The sequence below is a fragment of the Apis mellifera genome, linkage group LG6 (assembly GCF_003254395.2).
Source record: "Apis mellifera strain DH4 linkage group LG6, Amel_HAv3.1, whole genome shotgun sequence".
Taxonomy (NCBI): domain Eukaryota; kingdom Metazoa; phylum Arthropoda; class Insecta; order Hymenoptera; family Apidae; genus Apis; species Apis mellifera.
Window position 1 is genome coordinate 15,407,870 of NC_037643.1, and position 14,277 is coordinate 15,422,146.

The 14,277-nt window shown below is 23.4% G+C and overlaps 4 protein-coding genes across 8 annotated transcripts; 2 read left to right on the top strand and 2 right to left on the bottom strand.

Annotated features, from left to right (window-relative positions):
* Window positions 1-1,379: 1,379 nt before the first annotated feature.
* LOC725328 (protein bud22) lies at window positions 1,380-3,100 on the bottom strand. Its single transcript, XM_001121188.5, has 2 exons — window positions 2,773-3,100; window positions 1,380-2,655 (listed from the first exon to the last, which is right to left on the bottom strand). The coding sequence occupies exons 1-2, from the start codon at window positions 2,788-2,790 to the stop codon at window positions 1,381-1,383; spliced, it is 1,293 nt and encodes a 430-aa protein (XP_001121188.2). The 5' UTR covers window positions 2,791-3,100; the 3' UTR covers window position 1,380.
* Window positions 3,101-3,227: 127 nt separating this feature from the next.
* Window positions 3,228-7,381, top strand: LOC411141 (ATP-dependent Clp protease ATP-binding subunit clpX-like, mitochondrial). Of its 5 annotated transcripts, XM_006570675.3 has the most exons (8): window positions 3,228-3,566; window positions 3,622-3,930; window positions 4,507-4,665; window positions 4,805-5,002; window positions 5,089-5,237; window positions 5,328-5,517; window positions 5,733-6,634; window positions 6,826-7,131. In XM_006570675.3, the coding sequence occupies exons 3-8, from the start codon at window positions 4,596-4,598 to the stop codon at window positions 7,075-7,077; spliced, it is 1,761 nt and encodes a 586-aa protein (XP_006570738.1). In that variant the 5' UTR covers window positions 3,228-3,566; window positions 3,622-3,930; window positions 4,507-4,595; the 3' UTR covers window positions 7,078-7,131. The 5 variants fall into 5 exon arrangements, with proteins under 5 accessions (XP_006570738.1, XP_006570737.1, XP_006570739.1 ...); XM_006570674.3 differs by having other exon boundaries at window positions 3,228-3,640; window positions 6,826-7,381; XM_006570676.3 differs by having other exon boundaries at window positions 3,228-3,640; window positions 5,328-5,505.
* Window positions 7,382-8,028: 647 nt separating this feature from the next.
* On the bottom strand, window positions 8,029-10,590 carry LOC411142 (solute carrier family 25 member 46). Its single transcript, XM_394616.6, has 5 exons — window positions 10,174-10,590; window positions 9,775-10,057; window positions 9,613-9,669; window positions 9,257-9,533; window positions 8,029-9,169 (listed from the first exon to the last, which is right to left on the bottom strand). Exons 1-5 carry the CDS (start codon window positions 10,337-10,339, stop codon window positions 8,759-8,761), a joined length of 1,194 nt encoding a protein of 397 aa, XP_394616.1. The 5' UTR covers window positions 10,340-10,590; the 3' UTR covers window positions 8,029-8,758.
* Window positions 10,591-10,968: 378 nt separating this feature from the next.
* LOC551088 (asparagine--tRNA ligase, cytoplasmic) lies at window positions 10,969-13,991 on the top strand. The gene is made up of 9 exons (XM_623487.6): window positions 10,969-11,203; window positions 11,302-11,712; window positions 11,780-11,937; window positions 12,011-12,154; window positions 12,401-12,549; window positions 12,643-12,771; window positions 12,885-13,134; window positions 13,222-13,485; window positions 13,549-13,991. The coding sequence occupies exons 1-9, from the start codon at window positions 11,170-11,172 to the stop codon at window positions 13,678-13,680; spliced, it is 1,671 nt and encodes a 556-aa protein (XP_623490.2). The 5' UTR covers window positions 10,969-11,169; the 3' UTR covers window positions 13,681-13,991.
* Window positions 13,992-14,277: the final 286 nt, after the last annotated feature.

The following is a 14,277-nucleotide window of genomic DNA, read 5'->3' on the forward strand; positions in this document are numbered from 1 at the left end:
ATTCCCAAATTTTCTAATGATATTACAAAATAAATTAAACTAACCTTTCTATAATAAGTTAACCTTTCCTATTCTTGTTAGAAATTTATGCAATTAAAAAAAAGTATAATAAAAATTAAGAAAGATTAAAAAAAAAGTTTTAAAAACTGATATAAAAATGATATGATATAAAAAAATTTTCTGAAAAGAATATTTCTTTATATAAAATTCTTTATACAAAAAAAAAAAATAATAGTAAGAAATCTTTATTATATATTAAAAAAATAATTTCTTATGATTAAATAATTTATTTTATAAAAAATAAATTTTTTACAATTATAGAATTTTTTTATCTTATTGTTTTATTTTGTTAAATATAACAAAAATAATGATAAATACATATAAATAAATATATATATAAATTGTAAAAGATCTTACAAAATGTTATGTAAACACTACATATATTATAATTTAAGAAAAACTAAAATATTTCTTAAACTTATAAAAAATATAAAAATTTTATCTCTATTTTATAATATAAAAGCTATACCTTTAATAAACAATAGATTTAAAACAATTCGTGCAAAACAAAAAAAAACATGGAAAAAATTAACATTATTAAATTCAATTGATTTATAAACGTGATTTATAAAGATTTTGGTCAACATAAAAATAAAATTTTATAATTATTTTTTTTCATGATTCTATAATTAATACATATAATATTATAATGTACAATATTTGAGTAAGAACAAAATATTCTTAATTGTTTAATGAAATGCAATTATCGTCGACTACAATCAATAGATATGCCTCAAAATACATTGATATACATTCATATACATTATACATGATGTTCCTATATGACCCTCATTTAATATGATGGATCTAAAAATCAATTAACTAACAACGAATATAATATATGTTGAGAAAGAAAAATAAAATCATCATTGTAACACTGGTCATACAAAAATTATAAAAATCATTTTTAAGCGCTGGACGCCCATATAATCGAAAATACATTTTCAATTACAATATGACTTTTATGAAATATCTTACTCATTTTGTATGCAAATTAAATTATTTAAATAAAAACAAAAATATATAATATTCTATAGTTATTGATGATTTAATAATAATTTTGCACTATATTCAATTTGCAAAAAAATTAATTTTACTTTAAAATATTAAATTCTTTTTTTATTCTAAATACATACTAATTCTTAATTTAACAAATAAAATGCTTTTTTATTATTAAGAAAGAAAGTATGAAAAATGCATTGAACATATGTATTTTTTGTTTTACTAATGTTGACAGAATGATGTTAATCTTATATATAAAAAAAAATGTATTTGATATAAATATCAAAATTCATTATCTATTTTTAATCTTCATCAAATTTAATCTTCATCAAATTTAATCTTTTTTCCTTGAAATTCTTGTTTCATAATATTTTGTTGTTTTTTTTTTGCAGCCCAAGAAGGATGTAAATTATCATGTTCTGCAATACATGTGCTCTCTTTATTAATTTTTCTTTTTTTTTCAACTTGTATATTTTTTTCATTTTGTTTTCTATGTGTATTAGTTTTCTGTATTATATCATTTGGATTGTGAAAATTTGCATTATTCATAAATTGTTTTCTACTATGCCTTTTTTCTTTGCTTATTTTTTTACTATACAATTTATTCTTGTTTTCAATTTGAATATTTTTTCGTGAATTAAATATGTGATTAACTTGTTCACTACGCATGCTTTTCTCTTTAGAAAAAAGTGTTTCATTTGAACATGAAGTTACTTCATTTGCAGGTAGAAAAAAATCATCCATTTTATTTGATGAATCCATAAATTCCATGGATTCATTAAAAGATTGTTGATTTTCAGTATCTTTACATATATAATTTTGTTCTTTTGTTTCTTGTAAAATTTCTGTGAATCTTTTAACAGTGGCCTCATTACTAATGATTTTAGTAATAATCTTAAAATTTTGATCATTATTTATAGATTGTATTTCCTTATCTTGAATTTTTGATATTTTCATTGAACTATCATTATTTTCTTCAACATTTGTTGTTTGTTGCGGTGGTGTATAAGCAATACAATTAATATTGTCTGCATCTTTCATATTCTCTTTATTTATTTTTTCTACGATATTACTCGAATCATTTTTTAATTGTTTTGAATTTTTTTCTGGAAAATCAGTGAAACAGTTTTGTTTTTTTTCTTTTTTTAGAATATTATTTGCATTATTTTTTAATCGTTTTGGATTTTTCTCCGAATCTGTATAACAATTTCCTTTTTTTCCTTTTATTGAAGATTTTTTTTTTCTCCAAGAAATATATTTATTATAATCTGGAAATTTTTTCTGAAATTCTATTATTCTCAAACTTAAAGACTTATGACGAACAACTTTCACCATAGCTCGAGTTCCATCATCAGTTTGTGGATTTTGTAATATATTTTGCAGATATTCGAACTTAACAATTCCGAATTTTGATATTTCATCATCTTTGATATGTTTTAATGCAAATACTTCCTTTAAAAGTTTCTCTGCTTTATTCTTATTTTTTTCCAATTGCTTTTCGTTACTATTAGTACGTAACCTTTTCGCTTCTCTAATTAATTTATTTATTACACAAATGCGAGCTTGACGAACGGATTGTCTCAATAGAATAATCTAGAAAATTAATAATATCAATAAATAATAAAATATATCATATAATTAAAATAATTATAACTAATTGTTTATTAATTTCAACAAATGAAAAGGTTATTAAGTATATTCAAAACGTACCTCGTTATTTATTTCCATTTTTTCCTGTTATATTGTTAAAAAAATTATCAAAAAGGTTAGCAAACCTTGAATTAATCACTATTTAACGATATATGAATATTTTTTTCTCTTTTTATAAATACGCTTTCATATTATATGTTTAAGTACTTAAAAGAGATTATTTTAACTATAAATATTATTTACTAAGTTTAAACAAAATAACGTTTAAATATAAAATGATTGCTTACACATGAAAATATATATGACAATATAATACAATCATACAGAATAAGTTATATTATATTCATATAATAAGGTATAGAAGTGAGAGAAAAAGGATAGGAATGATATATAAAGAAGATAAGATATAGAAAAAAAAAAAGCTAAATTTAAACTAAATTTATTATTGATAGAAATTGTTTAAAAAAATAATTAAAAGATTGATAAAGAGCTAAATAGAAGTGTGATTATTGGAATACATTCAAATATTTTTTATGCATATAGATATATTTTTCTATACAAAGTGTATATAACATATCAAGCGCCCTCGAGTGACCGTGTGTACAGATTTACTGACGTTTTGTTATTTCATAAAAACGTCATTACTTTTAGAGTGTGCTCGTGTAAGAATGTTGATAAACTTTTATTACAAAATCTTATAGTAAATATATGAAAATTGATATTTATTCAAAAAATAAAGTGAGTGAATTGACATGAAACAATTATCTACTTGAGTTATTGAAAACAACGCACCAGCCATCAGCAAGAGATCGTGATCGTGATTGACTGCACATATATATTCGCCACGTATGTAGGTACGTGTGTACAAGATCATACCATATAATTCTTCAACATTTTGGTGGTTTCTAGATATTTCATTAATATGGAGGTAAATTGAACATTGTTTTCAAACGAATTTTAAAATAGCAAATGTAGTATCGGAAAGTTTCGAAAGAAAGTCAACAAATGACCTTGAATCATGTTTTGAGTGATTGTTGCACTTCGTAATGCGATGTGTCAGACGTTCGTGTTTTTAGATTAATTTATTTATTTGATCCATTTTCGATAATTTATTTACACAAGATTTTTTTGGATCATTGGATTTGTTATATTTTATGGAAGAAATGAATAAATTATGAATAATAACGAACGATTTATGCATTAATGTTTATTTGGCAGGTTAGTATTTTCGATATTTTAGTACTTTCGTTAACTGAAAGTTGCCATTCTAATGTTTATTTTTATATTAACAAATATTTATATTTTGCTTTCCGATGCATACATTATAATTACATTTTCATTATCCAAAAATCGAATTCGCAGTATTATTCCTTTTCTATTTTGATTTGATTTTTGTTTGTTGATTAATGATTATTATTATTAATTATTTCATGAAAAAAATATTAAATTTATTTTATGTTATTTGAATAACTCTTTTTCTTTCTTATTCTTCTCTTAAATTTTATTTAATTTTATTTGAATTTATACAAAATAAAATTTAGAATTATTTATAAAATATAAAATCATAAAATTGCACTATATTATAAAATCTGTTTATTTTATGAATATATACAATATTATATTTTAATTTATTTGTATAATATTTTAATTTATTTGTATAATATTTTTATTATATAAATAATAATACATTTACAGATTTTTTATTGTCCAAATTTTTTCTAATAATACAATATAAATATATTTTTCTAAAAAATATAAAACTATTTCATTCTAATATATTTTACTTTGATTTAGGCTTTGTTTCAAGTGCACACTTTAATAATTACTACAAAATCTTTCTTTTTGTCTTCTACATTATATTTGTGTAAGAAAAACAAACAAAGATGAGTTGTGTTCGTTGCTGTGTCATCAATGCTGGTCGTATTGCATCTTCAAATCATGTAACAAATCATGGTGAGCATATAATATATATAATATTTTAAAAATTATATATTATTAATTATTTGTTTTATTTTAATAAAAAATAATTTGTTTATATATTATATATTTATATATTGTTTATATAATAATATATTATTTATATATTATATAGTTCACAAAATTGTGAGAGTTGCTGTTATTAGATCATTAACAATTGGTAATACTTTGGGAAAAGCACCCAGTGAGCCTACTCCACCTGGTAAAGATAATAGTAGTGGTGTATCCTCTGTTGGAAATGGTGGAGGAAAGAAAAATACTCTTACTTGTCCAAAATGTGGTGATCCTTGCACACATGTAGAAACTTTTGTGTGTAAGTAAATAATCCCTTAATATTTTACTGCATAGTTAAATATAAAAATAACATTTTTTTCATCATAAAAATATCTTTTTTTTCAGCATCAACAAGATTTGTTAAATGTGAAAAATGCCATCACTTTTTTGTTGTATTATCAGAAGTAGATTCGAAAAGAAGCCTTAAGGAAGCTTTAAGACCAGATGATACCAAACAAGGATTTTACAGGAAACCTCCACCACCACCAAAAAAAGTAAATTTTTATTCTAAAAGAACAAACGATTTCATATATAATTTTACAATATATTATTATATTATATCTATTAATATATATATTTTACAGATTTTTGAATACCTAAACAAGCATGTCATAGGTCAAGAATATGCTAAAAAAGTTCTAAGTGTTGCTGTTTATAATCACTATAAACGAATCTACAATAATTTTCCAGTACAAAATTCAATGCAAAGTTCTATTAATACAACTGGTTCACAAGATTTAAATCATCCTTTCACACATAGAGGTCTTAAACCACGTAAATAATAATTTTCCATTTTATATGTACAGTAACATGTTTTTTTGACAATATTCAATTTATTCAATATTAATATTCAATTTATGATTTTTCCAATATAATTTTTTTTGTATCGTTTTTAAGCGTTTTTAAATTGTTATTAAAATAATTTTTGATTTAATATATAATTATTTCAATATATAAAATTTAATAATATTTATCTTTCATTATCATAGATTTATTACACATTTCAACAATTGGAAATTCGCTCGGTGTTGGATTTCAACAATATCCTGCAGGAAACGAACATAAATCAGCCGAAAATCAATCAATTTCCGGATCTGATATTCTTGATAGTAAACAACATCAATTAAAATTAGAAAAAAGTAATATTTTATTACTTGGTCCAACTGGAAGTGGAAAAACATTGCTCGCGCAAACAATAGCTCAATGTTTGGATGTACCTTTTGCAATTTGTGATTGCACGACATTGACACAAGCAGGATATGTCGGTGAAGATATAGAAAGCGTTATTGCAAAACTACTTCAGGATGCCAATTACGTAGTAGATAGAGCGCAAATGGGTATTGTATTCTTAGACGAAGTTGATAAAATTGGTGCTGTTCCTGGCATACATCAACTGCGCGATGTTGGCGGAGAAGGTGTCCAACAAGGAATGTTAAAAATGTTAGAGGGTACGATTGTGAATGTACCTGAAAGAAATAGCTCTAGAAAATTACGTGGAGATACATTGCAAATCGATACTACAAATATTTTATTTGTTGCTTCTGGTGCTTATAATGGATTAGATAGGTTGATTTCACGACGTAAAACTGAAAAATATCTAGGATTTGGTGCATCACGATCTCTTGAAAGTCCAGGAAGAAGAGCTGCAAATTTAGCAGATGTTGCAAACATGTCACCTTCTACAGAAAAGGATAATAAAGAAAAAGATGTATTGCTTCAGCAAGTTGAAGCAAGAGATTTGATTGATTTTGGTATGATTCCTGAATTTGTTGGCAGATTTCCAGTTTTGGTACCGTTTCACACTCTTGACAAAAATATGCTCGTTAGAATATTGACCGAGCCGCAAAATGCTATGATACCTCAATATCAAATGTTATTTTCAATGGATAAGGTATAAATTCTCGTTTTAATAATCTCTTACTATAATTACTATATTAATATAGCATATTATATAATTCATTTATTTCATTATTTCATTATTTATTTTATTATTTCATTTATTAATTACATTTAAAATTACATTTATTTAATTCTTGCATATATGCATTTTAAGATTTTTAAGTTGTTTGTATATATTCATAGGTAGACTTAACTTTTACGTCTGAAGCTTTAAATGCAATTGCTTCATTAGCAATGGAAAAAAAAACTGGTGCAAGAGGGCTTCGAGCTATTATGGAATCACTACTCTTGGAACCTATGTTCGAAGTGCCAGGTAGCGATGTAATGTCTGTTCATGTAACTGAAGGATGTGTGCGAGGACAAGAAAAGCCACAATATATCAGAAAAGGTGATGTTACTGAGGAAGAATTACATGCTCAACATATACATAATTAACAAATAATTCATATTGATGATACATGATAATATTTGATCGATTTTTTAAAAAAATTGTTCAAAATTCACATTCTGCAATAATAGTTTTTGATCTAATATAAATTTGTAAATAATGTGTTGACTGTAATCTATGTTTTTTTAATGAAAAGAAACAAAAGATTACATCACACAGATTATATATATGGCAATTATAATTCTATATTAACTTATTTCATAAAAAGTTATAGATAGGTAAATCAAATCAATTGTGGTATGTATTTTGTGTTCAAGTAATTCGTAACAATATAAAAGATTTTGTTACTGAGTTGTTCTTAAATATATATATAAAGATTATATATAAAGATATGTGTGTGCAAACACATATAAAAACGTCTATATAAAAAAATTTCATTTTACAAAATGAAGAAAAAATTGTGATTTTTCTAAATTAAAATCATTTAAATATACTTTATATCAATTAAATATACTAGATTAGTATATTATAATGCAAAAATAAGTTGAAAATGCAATATTTTTACATCTTCTTTTTGCATCTCTAATTATAATTTATGCGCTTGCTTTATACACTATTATTACAGATAGAAAACAAAATTAATATTTGTTACTTTATGGATATTATATAATATTATGTAATATATATAAATGGTTTCTACCATACATAAAACTATTTAAAAATATACAAAAGTTACAAATATATGATCAAAATTGCACGAAACTAGTACAGATACATTATATATTGTTACATGAATATATCTTGTAGAAAACAAAATAATCTAAAATAGATTCAACTTTTACTTTGATACTATTTCTAAATAATTGAAAGAATTTAAACAAAAATTTAGAAGAAAAATTTTTTATCAAAACTAAATAAAACATTTTAAAATTGAGAGTGAATATATTTAAATATAGATGATAAATATTTAATAATGTCGAATAAAATGGAAAAAAAAATAAGATTTTAAAAACTGCATGTATTTTCTGAAAATGATCATTAAGTATTTCTTAGTGACAGATTTTATTGTCAGTTGTTTCATTTCATTTTACATATATGAAAACTAGATGTAAATGAAAGGCTGTGTAATATATGATGCAAGTTAAAAAAAAACTGTATAAAACATATAAAATTGTAAACAAATGTTGAAAGTAAATATTATGTTATATTTTCAAAAATACCAATATATTTATTTTTCCATTATAAAAAGTTGAAAATTATAAAGCGTAAAATGATTTTCCATAGCTAATTTAGAATGATTTCATAACTTGCATCTTAACAATTTTTAATTTTTATAACGTAAGTATTTTAAATAAAATATGAAATAAATTTTTGCAAAAAATTTATAAAATAAATATAATTTTTTCATATATACGATTTTAATAATAATATTTTTTTATTTCTCATTTAAATATGTATATTTAAGTTTCATAAATTATATATACAATAATTTGGAGAAATTTGATTCGTTTTTTTGTTTTGCAATAAACCAAAAGAAATTAAAGTGTTTAAAATTACTGAAAGTGTTATATTATTGATTTGATAATAATAAATGAAAAAAATTAATATAGTATAACAATTTTATATATATATATATATATATATATATATATATAAATACAATATGTATTATATATCTAGACAGATCAATACACGCAAAGGGTATTACTAAACTAATATCAATGCTCTTTATATATCATTATAATACCATTGTGGTGGATCACGTGTTGATTTTGGTTTTGGTCTTAATAATGTTCTTAATTCTGTCAATACCCATTTAACAACTCGCACTATAACAAGGTTTATGGAAAATTCCAAAATAAGAGCACCAAATCCTTTATATAAACCAAGAGGACCTTCAGTAGATATAATTGTACTGTAACAATCGCTTGCACCACTATATCCTGTTAATAATGGTGTTACGCTACGTCCTGTATCCAGGTTATCGATAATAGTTCGTGTACCCTGAAGATGAAGTCTGTGAATTACTGTTTCCCAAGGATAAAACAATGCTTCTGCCATAAATGTAGAAATTAATGATGACTGTAATTCTATATCTTGTGCAACAGTTTCTGACAGCAAGTCCCTGCTATATGCACCCTTGATATTACATATAAATAACATTTAAATACATAATTTTATATAAATTCAAGATAAAATTTTATTTTGTTAATAAATAAAACATACCCTTAATTCTTGAGATTGTTTTTGCCTAATATGCATAATACGACTGGTAACTCCTTGAACAGCTAGAGTAAAAAGGTATTTGGATACTCCATAAGCAACTGTAGGTGGCAGAAGAGAATAAATGGGAATTAATCTGCCTTTATTGCTCACTTCAACTAAACGAATTGCACCATCTCGAAAAACATCTAATATTCCAGGACTCTCAGATGCAATTTCAGATTGTACTGTTTCCACTAATGATGCAGAATAAAATGGTGTTACTAAACCTATAGAAACACTGTCATATTTTCTATTAATTTCTTCTGTAATTTTTAAAACAAGAGAAATGTAATAATATTGGTATATAATATTATTACCATTTAAGAAGCACGTGTTGACCAAATGCTTTCAATGAACTATTACATGTTATTTCTCTGAAATTAATAAATATTTCATTATTGTTATTGTTATTATTTTATATCTATTATAAAAATTTGAGAAATTATTATATATTTAAGATCATACAAAGATCACCTTACTTTGGCCATGGTGTTATTTTAGAAATGAAATCTTCAATAGCTAATAACATTCCTTTTACAAGCAGTACTGATCCAATTCCTTTCCATAATGTATTTATTCCTTGAGTTTGATGAAGCCGTACAACTACAGGTACCAAAGTAATTGGTATTATGTGATATTTGTTCAATCCTGGATTTACTTGACATTGTCTTCTTAGAACAATAAGTGGATGAACTAACAAAGTTTCAGTAATTAAAGTTGCTAATCCACAACCAGCAACCATATACTTTTTTACAGCAAGATCTGTACAAGATATTATTTTTTTTTTAACTTCATCAATGATTAAAAATTAAAAAATTCTCTGTTTAAAATGATATTTCTTCTATTTTAATAAATTTCATATTCTGATTAAAACTGACCTCCTTCAGAAGGAGGACTATCTTCAACTAAAGGATGCACAGCAGGAACTTCCAAAGGACGAATAACCTCTTGTGTAAGGTAAGTATGAGGAAAATTACTTTCAGTTTCCCAAGATTTAATAGGTTTTCCTCGATATACTCTTTCGTAACTTTCCAATCCTGCCATTGTTTAAGAGATTAATTTTTAAAAATTGTAATTCTGTACATTCTGTATTAAAACTATGTAATTCAATCAATTTCTCATTTCTTTTGAGTCGACTCCAAAATGATGTTCTTCTATACCACTTGTAAAGTTGGTATATGTGATATGCGATCATCACATCGCACAATCTAGTGAATTACAAAAAAGCAAACGTAACTAAGAAATTATTTTTTTAAATTAAATTTAAGTATTTCGATTTTTCCATCTTGTATATAATGCTAAATATCATTCAATTAATGTAACAATAGTAATTTGTTTGTTTCGAATATTAAGATTGTTTAATCAATATTTTTAACAAACAATATATTCTTTATTATAATTATTTATTTTTATTACAACATTTATAAAATAAAATATAAATAAAATAATTTAATAATTATTGTTTAATATATAAAGAAATAAGTATATTATATTTTCTTAAATTATATAAATATTATATAAATTTGAATCATAATACATAAAATATAATACATAAAATAATTATTTCATTATTATCTATTGCACTTGTATAGAAGTGCAATGCTTTCATGCAACTTAGTATATCACAAAAATATATCTAGCGTATTTAAGTTATGCTATCGAAGTTCTACATAAGTATACAGATCTATATTGTATCACCGACGTGGAAATTACATCATTCAAGTTTCAATATTTTCAAATTATATTGAATCTTATATTCTTGTATCATAAAATTATAATTTTATATCGTAAAATTGTGTTATTATAAAATTATATTATTTAAAATAATTAATTATAATAAAATAAATTTAAAAAAATTATAATTAAAAAATAATATGCCGGCGATGGAGTCTTCTGAATCTTTATTGGGTAAAATATTTGTTTTTTTTAAATTCTTGAAAATAAAATTTATCATAATTATAATTATTTCGTAAAGAAATAAAAAAGTTTTATATTTTTTTCTTTAGATGCAATTTATATTTGTCAAAAGAATGGAAACGATGAGACAGGTGATGGTTCTAAAACTAATCCTTTTAAAACAATTTTAAGAGCAATGAATCATGCAGGGAAAGAACCATTTCCACCAATTTACCAAAATTCTCTTAAGGATGATAAGGAATATGAATTAGTATCAAAATCTCAATTAAAAAAAATGCATAAAATTTGGGCAAGGAAAGAATATAAAAATGAAGATAAACAAAAAAAATTATTAGAGGATGAAGAAAAAAGATTGAAAAATTTGGAAGAAGCTAAAACAATTATAATTCAAGAAGATAATACTTTGCCATCTGCAATTTGTATAAAAATTCGAGAAAGTATTAAATACCGGAATCAACGGATAAAAGTTTTAGGATGGGTACATAGACTTAGACGTCAAGGTATAATATAATTTATATATTATGAATTATATTTACTTTATAGAAATTAATTATATAACATTTTTAGGAAGAGCACTTATGTTTATCACTTTGAGAGATGGAACAGGTTTTCTGCAATGTGTATTTATTGATACTTTGTGTCAAACATATGATGCATTGACCTTGTCTACAGAAGCTTCCATTGAAGTATTTGGAACTCTCAAGATTGTACCAGAGGGGAAAAATGTATTATTTCAAATATATTTGTAATTTTAATAAGAGTTTTTTAATTTTTTTAGTTTTAATTCAATTTTCTTAGGCTCCAGATGGGCATGAATTGCATATTGATTTTTGGAGATTAATAGGAACATCTCCTCCTGGTGGTGCAGATTCCATTTTAAATGAAGAAGCTCTTCCTGATGTCCAGTTAGATAATAGACATATTATGATTCGTGGTGAAAACGTATGATAATTATGATAATATATTTATATATATATGTAATATATAATAAGCTATATATAAGAAGTATAGTAAACTTTAATTTTTACTATTTAATTATTATTATGGATAATTTTAATTAAAAAAAATGTAAAAACTATAAAAGAAAAAATTGAGATCATGGAGTAACATTACAATTCATTATTTATTATGGAATAATTTTTATTACATGATATCATACATAATATAACAAATTATAATTTATTTTAGACATCACGTATATTACGTCTACGGTCTGTGTTAACTCAAGCATTTAGGGATCATTTCCATGAAAGAGGTTGTTATGAAGTAACACCACCAACGTTGGTACAAACACAAGTAGAAGGAGGTTCAACATTATTTAAGTTAGATTATTTTGGGTAAGCAGTATTTAAATTTAATTTATTCATTTAAAAATATTATATTTTTAATATAATTTAATTATTATTCAACAATCTAATCTTTCATTATAGTGAAGAAGCATTTTTGACTCAAAGCTCACAGCTTTATTTAGAAACTTGTCTTCCAGCAATGGGCGATGTATATTGTATTGCACAATCTTATAGAGCAGAACAATCTAGAACTCGAAGACATCTTGCAGAGTAAATATATAAAATTTGAAGTTTCTTATATTTCTTAGTAGTATTTTTATTAAAATATATATAGATATTATTAATATTACAATTGTTATATAAATCAAATTTTTATCTTTCAGATATACACATGTGGAAGCAGAATATGCATTTATTACATTTGAAGACTTATTGAATCGATTAGAAGATATGGTATGTGATGTCGTTGATCGTGTGCTTAATTCAAATCTTGGTTATCTTATTAAAGAATTAAATCCTGATTTTAAAATACCAAAAAGGCCATTTAAAAGAATGGATTACAAAGATGCAATTGAATATCTTCGGGCTAATAATATAACCAAAGATGATGGAACATTTTATGAATTTGGTGAAGTATGTTCAATACTTTTTAAATTTTTTGATTGTTATTTCACACTGACGGAATTAGTAATTTTATCCATTAATTTTTTTAATTTATAGGACATTCCAGAAATGCCAGAGAGAAAAATGACCGACACAATAAATGAACCTATAATGTTGTGCAAATTTCCTGCAGAAATTAAGTCATTTTATATGCAACGTTGTGCTGATAACAAACGTCTTACAGAATCAGTGGATGTACTTTTACCGAATGTTGGTGAAATAATTGGGGGTTCGATGCGTATATGGAATTATGATGAATTATTGGAAGGCTATTCTAACGCAAATATTGATCCAAAACCATATTATTGGTATACTGATCAGGTAGATATTTTTTATACATGATAAATATATGATGAATTAATTTTTCATGCAATCATTTTTTAGCGAAAATATGGAACTTGTCCCCATGGAGGATTTGGATTAGGTCTTGAAAGATTTTTATGTTGGCTTCTCAATAGGTATCATATACGCGAAGTATGTCTTTATCCACGATTTTTGGAACGTTGTCGACCTTAAATTATATTATCTATATATTATTTATATCGAATATTTATATAAAAATTCACTCTATTATAATAGATAAATTATCTAAGCTTTAAAATTAATTAATTGAATTATAAAAATATTTCAAAATTAAAACATATACTTATGTAGCTTTTGTTTCATTTACTAATCTATAATTTTATATTTTTTATTTTAAATAGAATACATGAATTCAAGTTAGTAACACATAAAATGCAGGATAAATAGATTAATCATAAATCCTTATCTTAAAAAAAAATCTTATCTTAAAAAAGAAATAAATTGAAATAAATATTGAAAAAAAATGACGATAATATCTGATAAAAAGAGTAAATGTAATAATTTAAAAAGAGAATCAATATATATATAATAAAAAGAAAAAATATAAATTAGTAAATTAAAAAAGAGAAAACTAAGATAAATTTTTTTAAAGTTATGATTATAAATTGATATTAAAAATATATTAAAGAGAATCAAATATATCATAAAAAAACTTATTTTTAATGAAATTATATTTCATAAAATAATCGTTTTGACAATGCTACATATTTTATATACACAAAAGTTAGTTGTAAATAGTTTATAACTATT